Source organism: Camelus bactrianus, chromosome 30 (assembly GCF_048773025.1).
Source record: "Camelus bactrianus isolate YW-2024 breed Bactrian camel chromosome 30, ASM4877302v1, whole genome shotgun sequence".
In the NCBI taxonomy this organism is placed as follows: Eukaryota; Metazoa; Chordata; class Mammalia; order Artiodactyla; family Camelidae; genus Camelus; species Camelus bactrianus.
The window spans coordinates 11,201,529-11,223,187 of NC_133568.1; the positions used below are offsets into that span (position 1 = coordinate 11,201,529).

The 21,659-nt window shown below is 53.8% G+C and overlaps 1 protein-coding gene and 1 long non-coding RNA gene across 6 annotated transcripts in view; one reads left to right on the forward strand and one right to left on the reverse strand.

Annotated features, from left to right (window-relative positions):
- Positions 1 to 21,659, reverse strand: part of MYO5B (myosin VB) — a 294,119-nt gene that overhangs the window by 8,144 nt on the left and 264,316 nt on the right. For 3 of the 4 annotated variants that reach the window (XM_074355274.1, XM_074355273.1, XM_074355276.1), the window contains 9 exons: positions 19,811 to 20,050; positions 18,880 to 18,980; positions 12,438 to 12,515; positions 9,315 to 9,513; positions 7,057 to 7,150; positions 5,584 to 5,727; positions 4,372 to 4,523; positions 2,639 to 2,728; positions 471 to 621 (listed from right to left, as the gene is read on the reverse strand). In XM_074355274.1, coding sequence (XP_074211375.1) covers positions 471 to 621; positions 2,639 to 2,728; positions 4,372 to 4,523; positions 5,584 to 5,727; positions 7,057 to 7,150; positions 9,315 to 9,513; positions 12,438 to 12,515; positions 18,880 to 18,980; positions 19,811 to 20,050 — 1,249 coding nt within the window. The remainder of the gene's footprint in view (positions 1 to 470; positions 622 to 2,638; positions 2,729 to 4,371; positions 4,524 to 5,583; positions 5,728 to 7,056; positions 7,151 to 9,314; positions 9,514 to 12,437; positions 12,516 to 18,879; positions 18,981 to 19,810; positions 20,051 to 21,659) is intronic. The other variant, XM_074355275.1, reaches the window with a different exon arrangement.
- LOC141575626 (uncharacterized) lies at positions 5,659 to 14,520 on the forward strand. Of its 2 annotated transcripts, XR_012503300.1 has the most exons (3): positions 5,659 to 5,798; positions 5,885 to 12,424; positions 13,017 to 14,520. It is a non-coding gene; the product is annotated as an uncharacterized LOC141575626 (long non-coding RNA). The 2 variants fall into 2 exon arrangements; XR_012503299.1 differs by having other exon boundaries at positions 5,885 to 14,520.

Consider the following 21,659-nt stretch of genomic DNA (forward strand, 5'->3'; position numbering starts at 1 on the left):
AGCTGCCCAAGTGTACTACTGCTTTGGATAGAATGTTCAATATTTATTGCATGAGTGCTTACTACTGTGTTCTTTTAGATGAACATACTTTATTCATGAAAAAAGGGAAAGCAGTATATATGGGCAAGAGGATTATATTTTTTCACTGTGTGTGCACTTATGCCTTTTAAATTTATATTTATTACCTATGGAAATTAGTTTTGGGGAAAAATACAATATATTACAAAAAGAGATAAGGGAAAAGTGATCTAGACTCTCACTACCTGAGCATCGCATACTTTGATGGGACGGTGTTGAAAATTTTGTAGCTCTTTCTGAGCAGATGGCACACGCCGCCTCAGCTGCCTTCACCAGGAAGGCACTGGCTTTCTGCTGGCCACACCTAAAATACCCATTCCCCCTCGAGCAGGCAGTGCTTACCTCCACTTCAGACCCCAGGACGAGAGCGGGCTATCTCCTGTGCAGCTTACCTATCATAGGCTGCAACAGGCCCTCGGCGATTTTAATGAGCTGCTGGTAGATCTGAATGGAAAGGTCGCTCAGCACCTGTCGGTACTCAGTGAGGTCAAAGTTCTTAAGACAGTGTTCATTCTGCTTTACGGTATTCTGAGTCATGAAGCCCTGCGGAGGGAGAGGCGTGCTTTACTGAGGTTCCGTGGTCTGCCGGGCCCAGCAGGACTTCTGGGCCTCCGGTCGCTTTGGCAATACCCTGTCTGTGGGGATTTGGGGGGCTCTATCAGGCTCTGTCTACTCATATGATGTTCTACAAGACCCTGTCAGGTTCTCTGAGGTCTCCATGATGGCTCTTCAATTTTAGACGGTGTAAAAACTCAGCATGATAGAAAAGTTGAAACTGCGTAATTAAAGAGGCCTAAACCATTTAGTCCAAATCTCTGAAGTTTTCCTAAGGCAGCAGGTCCCTGGAAAGAGGGATCTACCATGCTTTCTGAGCCTTTGCCCACTTCTCTTCCCAATATACTAGGTTCGCCTAAAATGTTACATTACACAATCCCTACAGGAGTACCACGGTCAGATTGTATGTTTTTAAAATGAGAAATTTTAGATGGATTTATCCCTTGGGTATCAGAATTAATGGATGAACGGAAACGACTCCACAGCTATAGCATTGTGTCTGCTTAGCTCTCAGGCCAAGGGGAACAAAGAGTAGCTGAAAGGCCAGTGTTTTCAAAAGGGTGCCTACCCCCAGCAGAGCCTCTCGTCCTAGGTCAAATCACAAAGCAAGTTTTAATGAAAACAAAAGCAGGCAGAAGAGGGGATTACTGAGATAAATGTTAGTCTACAAAGATCCGGTTACACCGTAGTTCAAGTCTTGTCCCAGGACTATAAGCACGTGGAACAACAGCCTAACGTAATGGAACTCTTGGTCCTCCCCAGCCCTATGTTGCGTTCTGTGTAGGATGCATACAGCATTGGGCCACGTGATGACCCTCCATGAGACAACCTTAAATGCAGCTCTGTGCTCGAAGTAAAAGCTTGTATGTGATACTGGGGTTACGTGATAGAGGATATCTGGTTCGAAAGGAAGGCCACGTCTCCCATTAATACAGTAAAAGCCCCTTCTTTAACTTTTAACCCATCCCCTTTCATAATAAAAGCGGGTGTCAAACGAAGTTCTGTTTCTAAGGGGAGACAGGGAGTCAAGGCCCACTCCCAGGGCGGCAAGACGACCGGCACGGTGTGTGCTTTTATCATCCCAGGGAGAAGAGTCTGTTAACAACTTGTTCTGGCACCGAAGATGGAATGAAGCTTTCAAAATCATTGCGCTATAGTGATTTACACCACGTGCTGGCCTTGGGAAGGGTGGAGAGTGAGAGAAGGGAAAGCCGAGGAGGCCTGCAGGGAACTGGGAGTGTGGGCAGTGTCTGGGCCGGGCTGGAATTTTCCCTGGAGAGACTAGGGTGGAAAGAGGCCATATGTTACTAGGTCATTGGGCTGAATGCAGAGCATGGGAAGAGCTCTTTCAAGAACCAACAGTGGGAACAGTGAGCTCTAGATAAAGCAGGACCCTAGAGGTCCACGGTGGAACATGGAGTGATGGGCCTCAGGCCAAGGAATCGAACTTAGTGGGAAGCATGAAGCTGGATGTCAGGGTCGGTTTGCACAGACATAGTTCGATCACCCTGTGCCTCTTTTCTTGGGCCACCTCCGTCTGCCTGAAAACGGACAAGCTAGCTGGCTGGCTTAGAAGACAATGGTGCGTCCTGTCAGCATTCGCAGAAATGGGGCTCTTCTAGAGCTGCTTCAGAAAATTAAGGTCACAGGGGCTCTCAGACAATGGATGGTTTTTGTAAACTCATTTACCCACAAATCTACTTACTTCATTTAGATGCTTTCCGGGGCCCTCGGGGTCACGGAGGCCCGCCTTTCCCCTGCTTCTAGCTAGCAGGTGCCTGGAGCCTGAGGTCAGAGAGGGTGTTCCAAAGACCTCACACCCTCTCCTCGGGACGCATATCACCTCAGAATGATGTATGGACAAAACCGAGATGCCTTCCGTGACTGACACCTCTGCCCCCGTTCTAACCTGAGATCCTAGGTGCTCCGAGGTGGAACACGTGTTGCTGGGCACAAGGGAATGAGGACCTAAGCGCTGAGGACACGGGGCACTTCAGGGGCTCACCTCATCCCCACTGTACTGCTTCAGGCAATGCAGGAGGCGGCAGGTGTTGGATAACCAGAAGGACGTCATCTCAAAGTCATCATTATGCTTCTGTGCAAGAAAAGACATTCCTGGTTTTGAGTCAGCGGTTCCCATCTGGTTAAATGCTTACCTGTTACTTTCGTGTCCACATTTCCTCCTCTCACCCAGCAGTCCCCAAGCAGACCCAGTGACAGGCGGGCCCTCGCCAGTCACGAGCAGAGATGAGACTCACTGCTTCTCCACTGCTGGGGATGGTACACGACCTCGTCCCAGTCCCCTGATCAGAGGCATGCACACGGAGGACAAGTTCTTTATGGCTACAACAGCAAGTGACACAGAGCCCTGGGCTCTACTGTGACCTGGCTGGGCAGGTTCTCAGCTATCAGTGCTCAGACAGAAGGAGTGGCAGAGAGCATGCCAGTGAAATATTCTGGTATCCCATTTATCTATAGAGGCCAGGTGTGCAATGATTTGAACTCTGGAAAATGGCAACAAACTGTAACTAAATGAAAAAGGTTGATCAACAACCTTAATAGCAACACTGCAGCTCGTGAACCAGGACCATGGCTTTGTGGAGCACGTTCCGTCAGGTCAGTGTGGTCATGACGTAAATGTCAGGCAGAGGGGTGAGCTACGGTGACAATAAAACAAGGAAGCTGAACAGAAAGTGACCAGCGGGGGCTGAGTGTGCTAATTCAGCCTGGGGACCCCAGGAAGCGACACCACCTAGACTGGCATGAACCCCCCTGGAGCTCACAAAAGAGGTCAGGGCAGGAGACGCAGCCCTGAGGGTCGTGAGCAGGCGATGATGTACGTTTAGGGCCAGGAGTGGATAAAAGTGACCACGGAGCCCATGGCAGAGAAGGCCTGGCATGGAGCTGGGATGTGCGGGCTGGCGCAGGCCCTCACAGAAGGGGACGGGTCAGGCAGCGGGGCTCAGAGCTGGGCGGGACTCCATGCTTCTGAGGACGGCTTGCACCCTGAGTGGCAGCGTCTGAGAACTGGGGACAAAGGGCTCGGGCCTGCTGGGAGCTGTCAGTCTTTCTCTCACTGAGGACTAATGTCCCTTGGAAATCTTACTTCCCACCATGTGACCCCACCCTCTGTGCGGCTGGGCCTCAGCTCCCTGCAGGCAGCCTGTGACTGCAAGGGCTACCAGCACATCCGTGAAGAGCCTTGGGCCTTCAGGTGGTGCTCCTGAACCCCATCAGAGCCCCGCAAGCAGCCCTGGCCCAGCCTAGTGTCTCACGTCGGAAGCTGGTGACTGTCAGCACCCTCCCTGTGCCCCCACCCCGGGCAGCAGGCACCCAGCCCCTTGGAAAGGTCTGAAGAGAGCCTGTGTTCAAGCTGTATCCCTGAACCTCACTCCAGGATGGGGTCAACCTGCCCTCAGCTGAGGCAGGATGTCTTCCTAGCATCTCTGGTCAAGTCCTCTGAAAATGCCAGTGTTCCCTGGAGGTTTAGCAGGGAGCGGCTCGAGGGCTACACGGGATTTGTAGGCTTCCTGCTCTGAGCCCAAGCATCCTTCTTGAGAAAATGCCCAGGCACCCCTGTTACACAGGCGAGCTGCTTCTGCACTTGAATCATTTACCTTCAGAGCTGGAGATTTTGGAGAACTTGCTACTGCAAAACCCAGACAGAGAGAAGCAACGGTGGGCTGCTGGCTTCACTCAGTGCCCCCGCAAACCACCACCTTCAGCCTGGACACTGACCTTGAGGACTCTCTTAATGCCGTTGATGGTGGAGGTCAGCAGGGAGTGCACCTTGAGGTCGTCGTTCACGTAGTCCGCATACCTGATGCACATGTAGAGGATGTAGGCAGGGAGGCAGGGCACCGTGCCCGCCAGTGTCTGCGGCTTCAGGTCTAAGAGCAACAAACAGCAAGAGTTAGATTTGTAGCTGGGCACCTAAGCCATGCAGTGAAGTCCCAGCGTTCGTGCAGAGGGGCCGTGTGCAGGCAGCTTAGCAGGTGAGCTTGCCTGGGGCCGCCTGAGCGATGACCGTGGGAAAGAGCTGCCTGCCTGCTGGCGGGAGCAGTCTCCACTCCCTATTCTTCCCTTTCACTCTGATGCTGTGAACTTTGAGTTTCATTCATCAGAGATTAAAGCTTCATTCCTAGCAGCATTTGAATAAGATGCATCTTGTTTAAGGATATTTGAGATGAACTTACACTGCATTTCGTTGCCAGACAATTGTGGGGGAAATCTACTTTTACAAAAAGAGCAAAATACTCAACTACTGAAAATACCCGAAACAGAGAGCTGAAGCAAAACCTTTGTGAGGCTGAAGTCACACTCCATTCTTCCTGTGGCCCTCGGCACAAAACTCAGCAGAGTGGGACCTCAGCAAACTTAAATCTCTCTAACATAACATCTACCTCTTATTTGAGCTTTACCCTGCAAAAGCTACCACCTCTTCACATTCCTCACATTTGAGGAGGGTGGTGCGGCTTTAACACAGCACCGTTTCCTGTGTGGGGTGGGCGGGGCGGTATCCTCGTCCCATTTTACAGACAGGAGACCTGAGGCACAGGGAATGGAGCTAACGGCTCAGGGGCCAGAGGCCCAGACCACCAGGACTTTTCCTCCAGCTCTGCAGGTGGCTGCTGCACTGGGCTGCGCACAGAGCAAGAGGGTGGGCTTGCTAAAGCGAGATGGGGTGTGAGACCCGAGGGATCGAGGGGTTGGAGCTCGTACCATTGGCAAACCAGGCCCGGGGCTGAGAGGAAAGCAGCTCCCAAGAGCCCTGCATGCTGAACCCTGGGGGCAGCCCCCAAACTGACCACAGTGTCAGCACCCCCTGGGTGCCTGTCAGAACTGGGACGCAGCTCCAGGTGGTGGCTGAGAGGAGGCAGGGGCTGTATGGGGGGGAGGGAGGGATGGGGCTGTGCAGGAGGTGGGAGTGAGGTGCATGGGGGCCCCGACCTGTCACCAGATTCCGCACGAGCAGGGCCTCGTCCTCCTTGTGGTACTCCAGCATGCCCTGGAAGTCCTTCTCCTTCCGCTGCACGGTGACCTGCCTGTTGAGCTCGTGGCGCTTCTTCTCACTCTGGGCCAATGCCTGGGCAGCTGAGCAGGAATGACAGACGCAGCATGAACTGAAACCTGCAGGCTCAGGCCCTGGGGCCAGGTCATCTCAGGTGGGTGGGGTTTGCGCCTGGTCTGGGGACCCAGGGATCGGGGGTTCTCTGGGCTCCCACACTCTTTACACGGTCTGTCCCTGCAGCCTGGGCCATACTCCAAGTGTGACAAGAGGAGCTTAGCGGCAGGCACTAGGGTCCACTCCAGACTGGAGCTGGGGAAACACCCAAATGGTAACAGGCAAGTTTGGACCAGAGGAAACTCGGGAAGGATATGAGGTAAGGACAGATGGCTGTACAGCCATGCTCCTGGGCAGCTGCTTTTCCCCACCCAGCTGTAAGGAAGGGAAGGGGGGTGTGTGGGAAGAGGGAAGGGAGAAGAGGTTAGGAGAGAGGGAGGAAGGGGATGGGGTTGGGGGGGAAGGAGGGAGGCAAGGGATAGGGAGAGGGGAGAAGAAAAAGCCTGAGTGACCAGGAGAATGAGAACTCTAGGAACAGAAAAGAGGATCCCAAAGAGGAGAGGGGCATGTGGGATATGGAGAGCATGGCCCAAGGCTGAACAGGACACAGCTCTGCCCTCCCAGAGCCTTGTCTAGAGCAGCAGGGGGACACAAGCAGGTGATTAAACAAATACACGATAACTGTGATGGGAACTGTGACTGGTAGGCGTGTGGTGTTAGGACAGTGAATGAAGGAACTTGAGCCCTGCGGACACAGCTTCTGAGCTGAGGTGGAAGGGTTGGGGGCATCACGGTCGTGAGGGGACCAAGAGAGGGTTCCCGGCGATGTGCAAAGAGGGGTGGGGAGTGACATGATCAGCTCTGCAGCAGGGAGTCGGAGGAAGAGATCATTCTAGCTGTTCCTGGGAGAGTGATTTAAATCTCTGCCTGACTTCTCTGGGCCAGATTCCAATTGGGAAGTTTAATCCCAGAACTGACCTCTCTCCTTCCTGACTCCCACAGGATGGAGCGAGGCCCTGTGGTTTGGGGCTTTGTGTTACAGAGCATCCTCTCATTCAGGAAAGTTTTGTCTTCTAGTTTTAAGCCCTTTGAGGGCAAGACCACAGGGCCACCGTCTTGGCTGCCCCTGCAGAGCTCAGTCAGCACCCAGACACCCACTGAGTTCAGGTGACCGTAGTCCAGATTCCAGCAGACGGAGACTGTTCGGGCTCCTGGGGTCTGTGTGACTCTGTCACGTGACTGCACTGGGCAGGGGCGGCAGGAGGTCGGGGAAGGGTCGGGGGTGGGGGGCAGGGGGTCCCCTCCCAGGGGCGAGGCTGAGCACACCTGGGCCTCACACACACCAACTCACCACCTACCTTCTAGGTCCTGGACTTTCTTCATGTAAATCTTCAGTTGTTTTTTCAGCTTCCTCTCATTCTTTTCCAGCTTTTCAACTAGTTCTTTAAGGTCCTAAAAGCACAAGGAAGCAGTGTGAGAACAGATCTAATCCTGTCCTGGAGGGCAGGAGCTAGAATCCGGGCAGCCATCGAGGCGGCCGGCCCCCCACAGCTCGCTGCTCCCCAGTCTGGACCCACAAAGCAGGAGATGGGTCAGAGCCCTCTCCCGGTCAGGACGGCAGACTTCTCCCGGCTCGGGCTGCCTGGTGCTCTGCCAAACACACAGCTCTCAAGGCCAAGGCTCCTCGGTTGCCATGACAACCCCCAGGAGACTCAGCCTGGGCATCCCCAGGTGGGTGGGCGGTGCCCTGGGAAGGAAGGGCAGGTGAAGGCACGAGAGTGCAGCGGGGAGGTGTCAGCTGGAAGAGCCCGCAGGCCAGGGAGGCTCCCCGAGGCCCAGAAGTAAAACCGGCCCTGGCTGGGGCCCCTAGTGGCTACCTGATCCCTAGCAACCATCGCCACTGGGACCTGGAACAGTACTAATGTCATGCTGTTCCAGCTGGGCAGTGGGCCTCTGTGGCTGGGGAAGCAGGGCGCTCCATCACCGTTACAGACTCTGTGACCAGGAGTGATACAGAAGACAGAAGCAACATGCCACTGTGGGACCTCAGAAGACATCTGGGTGGCAATTTTTAAGCTTGGCCTACGGATGAAAGTTTGTTCCCACTGCAAACTGCAAACCTAGTTATTAACATCATCAAGGACTTCATTTATCTTAATAAAAAAAGAAAAGAAATTTAAGTTCTCAAATTGAGAGGTATCTAAAAATTCAGCTCAAATGACAGGAGGTGCAGCAGAGTCAAACCCAGACCAGAGACCGACCGTCATACCTGCAGCTGGAGTCAGTGAGTGGAAAAGACCCAGGCACCTCGAGAAACCTTAGCCGGGATTCTTCTGGGTTCATCAGGTCTCCTGTGAAGCCTCAGCTCTACCCACCCTCAGCTCATCCTCAGGCATCTTTCCCGAGCTGTGCCACAGTGTGTGGATGTCCCTGTGGCTCCCTGAGCCGCCTCCCGGCCCCAGCGGCTTCACTGCATGCCACCCACCTCTACCTGTGCTCACGTGGCCCTCTCCACATCCAACTGCACGGAATCCTCAACTGGGGTTCTTACTCTTGCAAGTGAAGAAATGATGCTCAGAGGCGACTGATTTGGACAACCCAGTGAACACAGAACCTGGTGCTGCTCCAGACCAGAGTCAGGACCGCACTGCTGCAACAGCCATCCGGGCGCCACACTCCTCTGTGCGACGGCTGTGCAGGAACCTTCTGGACAGGCTTGGGGTACTTTCTTCTGCTCCCCACGGGGACACTCAGCTCCAGGAGGCCACCAGCCCCCTGTGTCATCTCATCCTCCACGGTCACTCCTGTCCTCGCTCCCTTTTTCCATCCTCCTCTCTGCCCATCTGCATGGCTGACCTCCCTTTCATGCCTCCTGCCTCAGCTCAAGCCTCCCCTGCAATTCTTTTCTGTAACACTTGTTCATCCCATGTAGAAGTGTGGTTTTAGAAACACCGTCTTTTTTTTTTTTTACATGTCTTGTTTCTCCTGTTAACTCTCTGAGGACAGAGACTGTCTTCCATTTCTCTGGCATCTGCCAGGGCTTCTTTGGTGACTGTCCGCAAGAACAGGTCACCAACAGTTCCTCCCACTACCCTTCCCAACAAGAGGAAGAGCCTGGCCAGCCACATCTGTCTTGATCAGCAGAGTGTGGCAGAGGCGACGCTGGGCCAGTTCCAGGACTACATCTTGGAGGTCAGCTGCCACGTAAAGCAGCTCAGGGTGATCCAATTAAAGGTGAGCACACGTGTGCAGAGAGAGGACCACACAGAGGGGAGCCAAGGCCGCAGCCACAGGACTGGGCGGGCGTGCATCCTGTAGCCTCAGCCAATACCAGCGGAGCAGAGAGAAGCCGCCCCTGCTGAGCGCTGCCAGGAGGCCTGACCGGCATGACGGGGTGGTTCTTCTAAGCTGCTGAGTTTGGGGGAGGTTGGCTGTACATTGACAGACAAATGAAATAGCTCCACAAACCTTTGCTGACAGAGGTTTCTGGGTTCTCTGTTCCTGCCACAGGGCCAAAGACATGAACCTTGTCCAGCTGGCGGAAGACCATACCTGGTCCCCTTCTCTTCCAGAAAGTGACCTCCCAGAGCTGGGCTCCGCAGGGCACACCACTCACCAGGTTCTCATTGGTCAGCCGGGAGATCTCCTGCTGGACGCCGAACTCCACCTGGGCCTCCGGGGAGAGCAGGAGCGTCTGGCAGAAGGTCTGCTGCTGCCTGTCCATCTCCTCCCTCAGGGCCTCCACCTGGGCCTTGAGCCCCTCCACCTCCTCCTCATGCTCCCGGCTCTGCGCCTGCAGCTGGGCCTCCAGCAACCTGCACCGGGGGAGGGGGCGGGTGACCGTGGGGCTCGAGTCAGTGTCCCCAAGTAGGGGCCACAGACAGACACACGACAGGGGAGCAGCCGAGCAAGGACACAGCAGCAGCAGCAGCAGCAGCAACTGCACGAAGCCACCGGGACGGACATGGAGGGGAGCAGATCTACAGGGCTGGGTGGATGAGAGGGCTAGCCTGTCCATTCTGAGGACAGGAAATCAAGGCCAAAGCCGGCACCCCCAGCCTCGGGCCTTTCCTGACCACCTTCCCTCCCTGGCTCTTTGTTCTTAAGCGCTGCCTGTTCATTTGGGATTGAGAGATGATCTCCAAAATATACCAGCAGAAAGAAATTTCTTACAGCATCTTTTCAATAAAAGCAGCCATATCTGGCCCAAAGCTCACAAGAATCTGCTAAGACAAAGCTCTGCAGACTGAACCCACTGTGTCATTTGCATATTTTCCCTACAGTAGATTCCCTGCAAGTGTCAGAGAGGCAAAATATTAACCCCTTTCTTTTTATCTTACCACTGTTACCCCCACTTCCTCTCTGGCCTTCTGTATACAATTTCCCCATTCAGAACAGAAACTAAGACCAATTACAAATTACCTGGGGGGAGGTTTAAGATCAACTGGTGGCATGACAAGAAGCGGAGAAGGCTGGGGAGGAGTTTTGGAAGCCCCTCTGGGAGACACGGAGGCAAGGAATTAAGGAAGGTTTGTAAGCAGCCTCTGCTGCAGGAAGTTAACTAGTGATATAACCATGGTGCTGTCTTCTTGGACTCAACTACTTGGGCAAACTTTCATCTGATGTCCCCTCACTTGGTCACCCCAGCCTCTGCCTGGGGCGCAGGTAAAGACTGGGACCAGAGCTCAGCAAAGGTAGGAACCCGGAGGCGCCCAGGAGCCAGCTGTTCCGGCCTTTGGAGGGGGAGGCGCGGTGGCGCCATGTCTTGGCAGGTCTGCTAGTTCTGCTGTCCCTGTGGGAGGTGACATCACCCCAAGAGAGGAGGGAGAAAGAGAGAGGGGACTGTCTACACTGTCAAGTCCCAGATGGAAGTGACCCATAGCAGTTCTGGGTGCAGCGCTTGGCTCCCGGGGGCTTCCCAGCCAAGTTACACAAGAGAGTGAAGAAATGAAGGAGGCCTCACTGCTGCACCCACAAACCACAGGCAGCGTTACCAAAGCAAAGCAATAATGCGAGGATTGTGGGAGACGATTTGGTAATCAGATCATCATTTTTAGAAGACACAGGATATTAGATAACACCCAGTCTTGGCTGCAACGCACTAAAAGTAATCACGAGTAAGTCATAAATGGAGAGAGAGACTAGGAGCCTGTGGAACTCTGCCCGAAGGATTAGTTCCTGGTTTGTGCTATTTACTGCTCACATCTTGTCCTCCGTGTAGACTGGAGGTGGGTGACAGCCCAGGGTTCTGGGCAAGGTCCGAGAATCCCTGCCCAAGCTCAGACTAGCCACCTCACTCTGCAGGGAGAAAACTCAAACAGGGAGAGGTGTGAGGCCACCGCCAGTGGCAGAGATGGTTCTGGAAGCCAAGTCTCCTGATGTACAGGGCTATGCCTTCTTTGTTTTATTAATGCACTCATTTGCTTATGTATTAAGCCACATCCAATCCCTCCCTCCCCACCTCCCCCAAAAAACTTCTAGATGGTACCGGAGTCTGATCTTACTGAAAAACAGCCACTAAAACACAAGCAGCAGCTAATGTATACTCCGCGCCTACTACACGGCAGGCGTGTGCCAAGTGGCCCGCGTGTGTTAATCTCCTTCACAGTGACCCGAGGAGGCAGGTCCGACCCTGATTCACATTCTACCAGTGACAGAATGGAGCCAAGGTCACGCTGTTCACAGGCTGTGGGGCACATCTGAACCCAGAGCCAAAAGACACGCTGCCCTGAGAACCAGTGGACCTAAACTTTCTTTGGCCAAGAGAGGCTTGTCCTGCTGTAATGAGACCTCTGCTCTGTCATCAGCGGGCAGCACTCAGGAGAGGGTGCGTGAGGCGCTGGGCTCCCGGGCAGCTGGCACTGTACTCACGCCGCCTCGCCGAGCCTGTTTCCTCTTCTGGGAAACAAGCCTGAAGACCGCCGCCCCATCTGTGGTTGGGGCTTTCTAAAGCTCAAAGCTATGCCACAGCTCTGAGAAGCCACACGCTGCCAATAAACACGCAACGTGACCATCAGGTTGTGTTAATTCTCTGCACGTCTAATCTCTCTGCTAAACTGCTCACCCGGGGCTGAAGGCCAAAGGGCTATGGATTCAGGCTCTGGTATCAAATGGAACTAGGTTCACATTCTGGACCTTCCTCTCAAGCTCCAGGGTCTTCGCCCCTTGAGCGTGTGGGGAGGGTCACATGTGACAATGCTGCAGCCCACTCGGCACCGGGCTGGGCAGCTGCTGTGCGCTCCAGGCTGTCACTGGGACAAGGGTGCAGCACACGTGCTGGAGGCAGGCAGCGAGGAGGCCTGTGCTTGGACCGTGGCCAGCAGCACAAATGCAGCCGGTGCTCTTGGCTGGTCCTGCAGTTAGGACGGAGTGAGTACGTAGCATGGGAGCAGCACAGACACAGCAACCCCCAGAATTATGTTCGCCTTGTTCCAGAGAGCTGTATGCCTGCTGCTGTATTAACCCCCCGGTCTGCTCCTTCCCTGCAGAGCCGGTGAGCCGACCAGGTGGCTTCTAAGGTTCCACTGAGCCATCAAGTGCTATCACCTGGCCCCCAACAAGCAGCCTCCGCCGACCTGACCCAGACAGCCTGGACAGAGAGTGACAGACGGCGATGCAAGGGACTACCCACAGCACCCCCGAGACTGTGCCCCTGCACCCACTCTGGCCGGAAAACAATTACGGACAGACACGAGCAGGCAGGACGAAGCAGACACAGGAAGAAAGGCACGCGTTTGACCTGGCAACTTGCTTTAGGCCTTGGTAGGCCAGGCCGAGCTCTCCATCTTCATTCAAGTATCCCCAATCCTCAGTCTTGCTAGAAATAAAGGACAGAAAAACAGGGCATCCAGTGTGGAGGGGAGAGACAGGGCAGCAGAGAGGTGGGAAAGTAAGGTGATTGCAGCCGAGGTTTAGAAAGGCAGAAGGGAAGGCTCCAGAACACCCAGCTCCCCTCTGTCCCCTCCCGTCACCAGCATCTGGGCACCAACAAACATCACCTCCCCCAGGTCTCCCAGCATCCAGTCACTGTCCTGTGAGGCTCTGTGCTCTCCCGTGGGGCTCACTGACCCCTACCAGGCCAGAAAGAAGCATTAACACGCGCTCAGTCTCCATCCTTCCCTCAACTAGGGCAATCCAGAAAAGAAAGGGAGAATCAGAGAGATGCAGACAGGGCAGGGAGGGGAGGTACCAGCTGTACAGAGCAGGCAGGGTGCAGGCGCGGGATCTCTGGGGACATCTGGCTCAGCGAGGACGAAAGCAGGAGACTATGCATTTTGCCCGCTTTTTAATGCATGTCTCCTTCCTGTCACTTCCTTAGGGTGTTAAAGTATTAACTCATCTCAACTGCAGAGTCTTGCACAAAGAAACAGCTAATAACTTTGGCCAGCAGGACAAGAACTGAACTTTCTCCCCTCGACCTTGGGACTTGGGTGCATTACTCCTATTTACTCAGCCGGGAAAGCAGGAGGCCAGAGGCCCTCCACTGGTGAGCTCTGTGTCCTCTCCATTGGCCCCATGTGTGCCTGATGCCAGCCACGTGGCTCCTGGAGATGAGGTGCACGTCACATGCTCCCCAGCCATGTACCAGCCCTGGGCACACACTCGAGGCCCTTGAAGACCAGCAGGATTGGGTGGTGGGTGGCAGGCAGAGCCCTGCTGTCCCCGCCAGGATTCGGCCCCTCCGTCCCTGCTCCCAGGGGGCCTCTGCTCTTGCTGGTTGGGTCCCAGCTTTCCTGGCAGGAATCACGAAGCAGGAGCTGCATCCACCCTGCTTGCTCTCAGGACCAGCAACCCTCTCCTTTCCAGGGGGGAAACACTCCTCCCCAGGAGCATTTTTAGTGACAGTCAGCCAGTGGGTGCCCCTGTGAGGTTGTGTGTGAGGCTGGGCTGTAGCTACCCATTGCAGCCCCCAAGCTCGGCCTCATGGAGAAGGGCCCCAGCCCTTGTGGGGCTCACATGGGCTGCTTCTTGGGCACAGCCGGTTGCACCCACAGCATGCCTGACCATCAAGTGTCGGGTCTGAAGAGGGTACAAGGGCAAGACAGCAGTGAGGACGCTTATGGGGCTACTTCACGGCCTCTGCTCCCTGGTAGCTCTCTACTGTCACGCTGCTGTCCCTCCAGTCGGGTTGAGGGGGGATACCTCCAACCAGTTTATCCTGGGACCTCTCCTAGTCAGGGCGCCAGCCCCTCTAACGTCCGTAGCCCTCACCCAGGCCTGGCCTCCCCAGGTACGGCCTTTGCTTGTAGACTTTGCCGCCCCCTCCCCTGCCCCTGCCATGCTTAGCACTCGGCTGGCCCATGTGTTCTATGCATCCTTAAAACTCCAACAGGCCTGGCTGTGTTGAGGGGGAGCTGATAGCTTAGCGCTTTCCCCTTCTCAAGTATTAATGAGGTGGGCAGCCCCATAAAAAGACTGGCAGGACCCCCAGGCAGGGCCACTATTTCTGCCAGCACCATCTGGTTCCCTGGCCCAGAGGCTCTATCTCATTTTTTGCCTCTGAAACAGCTTACTTACCTGTAAAGTTCTATTGGGTCCCTGAGCTCACTCCTGATTGGTTATTTCCTTCACTCCTGATTGGTCCATTTGTAGTACTTCATTTGCATGGAGCTCACTCCTGATTGGTTCTCTCCCTCCTGATTGGTCCACTTCTACAAAGCTTGTTCCTAATTAGTCAACTTTTGTTATACCTTATTTGCGTATGATGTTGCAAACTGTAAACTGGCAGCCTATAAAAGCCTGTGTAAACCTACAGACGGGGTCTAGAGCTTGGAGTGTTAACTCCTCTGGGCCCGCTGGTGTAATAAATCTGAGTTCTCCAACTCTCTGAGTGCTGCTTGGTCTCTCGCCTGGATCCAGGTTGCTGTCACAACTGAGCTGTTAACACCCAGCTGTAACACGTTTTTCTGCAACATTAACACGTACATGTAACTCATGCTTTTTAGCGGCTACTGAGCTAGCTAGCAACACTGACCCAGACGGCGGTTCACTGGGACCAAATCCAGGCACGGCTGTGGTCATTTGTGGGTGGGGCCCAGAGGTGGGCGCATCCTTGCTGAAGGGGCTTGGGGGATCCTTTCCTCCAGCTAGCTCGCTTTCACCCATGGAGAGACACCGAGGTGATTTCCCACCTGACACTGACACCCGGGCTAGACCCCAGGTGGTCTCCTGGCCTTCGTCTCAAGCCGGTTCCTGACTCACATTGGCTGGCCCCACAGACCCTGAGGACGGGCTGCTGGGCCTCTGAGGGTCCCTGTGTTCCCACAGCTCCCATGAAGGCAGATCCCCTCTCCAGGAGGTCGCATGTGTGTTGCTGAGCTATACAGGAAGGACATTAGCATTAATCCCAGCTCAGAGGGAGATACTCACAGAATCCTTAATCCTGTAACATGCCAGGCATTATGCACAAAGATAAAAGTAGAGAACTGTGTAGCCCAGTCGCCACACAGTACTCACAAAATCAGGCACATGAGTAAATTAAAAACCAGCCATCCAGCTCCAGACCCATCTTTTGTTCCAGATGAATGAGTCCCTCCCTCTCCTCTGACACCACTGAGGGCAGAGGCTGGGGAGGGAGTGCCACCTGGTGGTCTGAGAAGGAAAATCCCAAACAAGCTCACAGGAATTTACTTTTTAAAATATAAGACCTTGATGTCACTTAGTATCAACACATATGTGTTGACATATGTCCTGTGTATGTCCCACTGTGCTGAACCTTGTTTCCAAAGAGACCACAGGCACACACATGAATAAGCAGCGAGTAGAGCCTCCGACTGCAGGAGGCAGCAAGACAGAGCCCTGTGGGAACCGGCTGGGGAGCCAGGCCGCCCTGAAGGCAGCTCCCCTCTGCTAACAAGCTCCCGGCCAGGGCCTGTCCTACACACCCCAGGCCTGTTTCTTACATGTAAAGTGAAAGTGTACCCTGAATTATCTGAGGTTCCCTCCAGGTCTATAGTTACATAGCCCAAACTGTGAAAGTCACGCCCCAGGAAAGGCCTGGGATAATATTACTCTCCCTCTGCAGACACTGTGAAAACTAGGACCCAGCCACCGTCCCTCCACCCAGCGTAAGGACCTGCCGCCCTGTGGACAGAAGCAGGCAAGGTTCCTGCCGGCTCGGAGGTGGTCCGCTTCCCACTTCTACAAAGACCACTTTGTGCTCCGAGGATGTTCTCATTTCTGTGCTTCACACTCAGACTTCCTACCCAACTGCCCAGGAGATTCTGGGATCTCAGAGAAATGGGAGGCGGAAACCCCAACACCATGAATGAGAGGGGAATGTTGAAACCACAGACCTGGCCACTTGGGGGGAACTCTCCATGGATAAATGTGGTTGTGCCACGGAATCCAGCAGACAGAAATTGTGCTGATGGCTCAGGACCAAGAGATTTGGGGAAACATAAGGGAATGATCACCCCCGAGGAGAAAGCTGAGAGCTGCGAGCCAGGGGCAGCTCAGGCGCACTTGTGAGCGGAGCTGAGCAGCGGAATCAGCGCCTCCCCTCCTCCGGCAGGCCCAGCAGGACACCCTGCAGCAGCCGGGGTTCAAGGCCAAATGAAGCATCAACTCCAAGCCCACCCTAAGGCGGCTGCACATACCCCTTCCTGGTTAGACAAGGTCTCCACTCTCCCGCGCAGGCCTTTTAGGGGATGAGTGCTAACCCCAGGTCCACCTGCCCAAGCCCAGGTGGCAACAGCAAAGCTGCTCTCTGTGCCGAGGACCTCTTGTTGTTGCCCAGCACCTGCTGGGCGGTCAGGGCCTGCAAGGTTTCCGAGGACCCAAGGAAAGGTCCAAGAATGCACCCTACTCCTTGCTTTGGAGTTCCACAGGCTTGGCAAGGCCTGGGTAGAAGCGGCCAGTGGCCAAAGGAACTTGTTTCTGGAGCCAGACCTGAGCCTTGGTCACTCCCGCCCACCTCACTATGTGACCTGAGTGCAAGCCAGAGGCGAGGCCAGCCCCAGGGCAGCAGGAACTGCTGTCTCCCTGCCCACTTGCCCGTCTCTCCCGGGAAGACCCTGATGGACAGCTCTGAGAAGAAGGCCTCTCTGAACACCCAGCCTGTCTGCGGCCGCTTGTTTCTGGGGCACAGACCAGCCCTCTCTTTACTTTAGTTCTGCCATTTATAAGATGGTAATAATGATGCTGGTTTCTCTTGCTTCCCAGGGTGTGAAATGAAGGAGCTTTCGGAAGCCAAGTGCCGTACACATCCCTGTGGCTATTCTCAGAGCAGGCCCTCCACACCGGCTTCTCTCCAGATTCGAAAACAAAGGGAGACAGAGTTGCAAAGATCAAAAAAGAACTATAAACTATGAAAGTTAGCAACTGAAAAAGTTCTAACCTTGGGGACCAGTAGAGGGACGGGCTGTGATCGGGTGGGAGTGGGTGGATCTGCTGGGATTCATGGAATTGGAAGAGAGACAAACCCACCAATGTCATTGCCAGGTGCGGCAGGCGCTGGGGAACCAACCAGGTCCTCCCTCTTGCCCTCCCCGAGGCAGCGGCTCCTTTCTGTGCTTAACTCGGTTTCTCAGCCTATTAGTTCCCTATTATACCCTGGACTTGCAGGGAACCGAATTATTTTAAGATATAAGAAAAGCTATTTTTATTTTATCATTGTCATCATTGCTGCAAAGGAAGGCAAACCCAGGGCATTAAGCATCCCCTGGGAAAAACCTATACTTGAGACTGGATCCCTGACAACCATTTGGATGAATAAAAAGGGAGCTGATAACAGTGACGGCTCATGAAGATCAGAAAGATATGCACACTCGCTTGTCAGGACCAAGCTGGCCTGATTCCTTCTTTCTTTTTTTTAAAAAAATTTTAAATATCACCTGTGCTCTTTTCCCTTATTCATCTCATTTCTTATCTTCACCCAAGATAATTTAAAATGACTAAGTCTTGACTTTAGTTTTGTCATTCAGAGATTCAGCTTCATTTCCTTTTCTCTCAGAAATAAATTGAGTTTCCTCTTGGGGGCCTGTTAAAATACCTTCACCTTCTGATCTACGCGGTGCGCTGGAGGCAGCCCCACCTGGGAGTCTGGCCTTTCGGATTCTATCGTGACTCAGACTCAGGCCAGTTGTGAGCCTGAGAACTCAGTTTCCTCACCTCCAGAAAGGGAGGCTAGATTAGGAGACCTGGGGATCAAAGCCTCAGGAAGTGCTCACATCACTGTGATACGCCTGCAGACAGGCGCATGCTGCCCTGTCAGTAGCGCCACCTACTGACAACTTCTGGATGCACATACTGTTATCAGCAGTTTTGAACAAATGCTTAATGACTGATCAGTGTTCAATTAGCTGAGGTAAGAGAGAAACGGGGCCAGAGAAAAGGCCACATTGCCCACGGGGCATAAGGAGGTAAAGGTAGTGACAGTGGCTATAACAGCACTGATGCTTACTGCTCTGAGGGCTTTGCACAGACTAACCTCATCTTGGTCACCACCTGCGGCACACTGCTCTGACTGTCCCCAGTTCACAGATGAGGAAACTGAGACACTGAGTGGCTGTGAAGCAGTGACACACTCAAGGCTCTGCTGCACTACCCCAGGTCCCTATTCCATCCTGCATCCCAGGGGCCCTGCTGCCCACATCAGACAGTCACTCTCTTTTGCCTTAAACCTGGGCAGCTCATCCTGGAGGGGGAACCAGAGGTGGTCTGTTCACTGAAATCCAGGGAAGTCTCATTTCAGCCAAGAAGAGATGGAATTCTCCCATCCAGCCTCTGCAGTGCCTAACTCTTAAGTGATCACGCGTGGGGCCACCCCGGTGTACGCCCACTGGCCGAGCTGGGCGAAGATGGCAGTGAGGTGACAGCTAGAGTAGGCCCTGCCTATGACTCAGTGGGCTCGCCGTGCGCCTCCTTCTGTTCCACTGAGAAGTCACTCCCAGCCAGTCTTTCCCTTTCCTCCTGTCCAACCTCCCAGAGCACCTTCCCCAGTGCTTTTCAGAGGACCTGGGTTCTGGACGCTCCAGCTGTGTTATGGAGTCCTGCTGAAGCTAACAGTAGCTTCCAAGCGCGTGAGACTCACTGAGGCTGCTCCTCATTTATCTCTAGACCAAGTTTCACCCTGACGCTGAGTGCAGGTCTGGGCCTGAGGAGCAGCCTCGTGTACCAGGCTGGGCAGGGCCCCTCCCCGTCGCCTCCTCCAGGCTCAGTTACTGGGGGGTGGGACTTACCGGTTCGTCTGGCAGACCCCATGGTAGGCCTCGATAGCGTCTTCCTGATCCACGTGCTTTTCACTGTTAGGCCAACTGGTTCTGGCATTGATGTTTGGTTCCTAGAAGGTCCCAGAATGAAAACTAAATATCTCTGGTTAATACAAACAATTGCCATAAAGTGACTATACAAAGAGGTATTAAAACAAGCCTCTGGGAAAAGATGAAGGCCCAGGAAGACCTCAGGGAACAGCAGTTTGACCCAGGCAGAAATGTGATTTTAAAGATCCCAGTGCAAGAGTCAATACACAAAAGGTCTGGTTGTGGAGGCACGGAGTGCGGAGTGGTGGGGGAAGGAGGCGAGGACAGTGTCCCTGAAGGAGAAAGCACCCAAATCCAGAAGATGTGCTAAAGTCTGTCTCAGTTTTGACTCCACACTCAGTGCTGCTGACCTGCCCCAGCCCCGTCACACCCCAGGGCCCATGCCCAGCGTGGCCCAGGTGGCCTCCGGCCCCTGCCTCGCGCTCCACAGTCTGTGCAGGAGGTGGAAACACCGGAACAAAGGCCTAGCTGGACCTGCTGCCCTGGGAGGGCCACAAGGGAGGAGAGACTTTCTCTACTTTGGAAACAAAGGAAGTAGCAAGGGGCAGGGTGTGAGCTGGAAAACCAGGCCAAGGGGGCTGCTCAGGCCGTGGCCCTGGCTTCCTCTAACTCTGTGCCTTGTTCTTTTCAAACACATTCTTACTGAGTAACTTCACAAGATTCTAGAAACTTCCAGCAAAGTCTCCCATGAAAAGTCACGCTGAGAGGACAGTGAGTCGCTTGCTCTGCTGTTAGAACAGACTCCAGAGCAGAAGACTTCGCCCTTTTAGGTTTAACACCCCCTCCAGTAAAGGCATGAGAGAAAACACCTCCCCCGCCAGGGCCGCCCCCAATAGGCCCGTCTGGTTACCGGGCTCCTGCCGGCCAGGCGGCGCTGGTCGGCGCTCACGATCTGGGTCCGCAGGATGAGCACCTCCTCCTTGCGCACCTCCAGCTCCTCGTGGGCCAGCCTGAGCTGGTTCAGCAGGAGGCTGTAGCCGTCGGGGGCGCCATGGGCGGCGGTGTGCTCGGAGGCTTGGTCAGCCACGGCTTTCCTCAGCTCGTTCAGCTCGTTCTTCAGCTTCTTGTTCTCCGACTCCAGCTCCTGCCTCTGGAAGGCAGCCCGGAGACACCCTCCATCACCGCCTGGATCCCCCAGGTGGCCTCCTCCTCCCCCTTCCTTAACCTCCTGCTGACCTCCTGGGAAGCTAAGAGCAACCTTCCCGCTTTAACGAAGGGACCCACAGCAGAGCTTCTGATGATGTCAGCAAGCAGCCAAAGTTGGGGTCTGGATTTGAATCCACAACCCCAAGCTAACGGGGTCAAGGATCTGACACAATGCCTCTAAGGTCTCATTCCCCTAAGTGATTCAATGGTGTTTGTATTTCTAAGCGTGATTTGGCTATAAAACCCTTCCTTGTGGAAGCACCGGGTTAATAATGTTAAACATGTTAACACAGGACTTCCTAGAACTCCAATATGTTAGTGTACTTTTTGACTTTCCAAGAGAGACTAAGGAATGCTGGATATCCTAAACTCATCTGTCTAGAGAGACCCCTCTTTCTTCTAAGGAGCATCACACGGCCTAATGTTTTGGAGAATGTACCAAGACCATCATTTTGGTCATGCAGAAAGTCACCAGCTGGCAATGCTACCAGAGAAAAAAAATTGCCTGTATACAGAGTCAAAAATACCCGTGAAACTCAATTTGAAATGTATTTAAAATTCTCTAGGTAAAATGTTCCGCTCTGTGTTTGAGATGAAGTCAGATAATTTACAGTCTGATAATTATACATAAACTGCTGATAGAACTCTGGAATATACAGGATTCAAAATTTCCCACAGAAAAGCAAGAACATGGATAAGTGGGCACTGGCTGCACTTTCTTTACAGAGCCAGTGCTTCGCTGATGGACTGGGACGCGGGTGCCGAGCTGAGGGGGCAGCGGGATCCCGGGAGGGCAGGTTAAAGCAGATTGCTGGACGCCCCTGCCCTGAGCTTCTGATTCAGCTGGAGCCCAAGAATCCATATTTCAAGCACGTTCCCAGTGACGCTGCTGGTCCCAGGACCACTCCTGGAGAACCACTGGGGCTGGGCCATTTTACCAGCTTTAAAATGATGGGTGGGATTGATGATGCCCCAACAGCTTAATGAGGTCACATGTTGCTTTCCTACCTCTGGGGCTAAGCCTCCCTCAGGAAGGCAGCTGAAGAATGGCACACAGAGGGCCCTGTAACAGGCATTTATCACAGCAAGAGACTCCCCCTGCCCCGTGGAAGGGGTTAAATCTTTTAAATATCATATGAGGAAAATAAGTCTAATCAATATTTCAAAAAGGAAAACCCTACAAAGCACCGTCTTCTTATACCACAAGTGTGGCCCTAGTTGTTCAAAAAGCTACAGGAATGGTTTAGGGCTGTTTTCCTGAGCAGTATGACTGTTACCGGAGTTGTTTGTGGTCCTGTAAGTGGGACCAGACTGACCGACCCTGGCAGACTGGATACACGCCCAATTCCCAAGTCTCCAGGAAAGAGGATGGGGGAGTGGAGATGCTCTATCTAATGCCGCCTTTCTGTACACGGTGCACTGGGAGAGCCCTCTCCGTGCATCTCTCCATGCTAGTCTGGGTTGTCCTCAAAGTGAATTCACTCCACTGGCCACATTTTATTTTAACTGAAACTGTATCAGGTAGTAAGACACATATGACATAACAAATATTT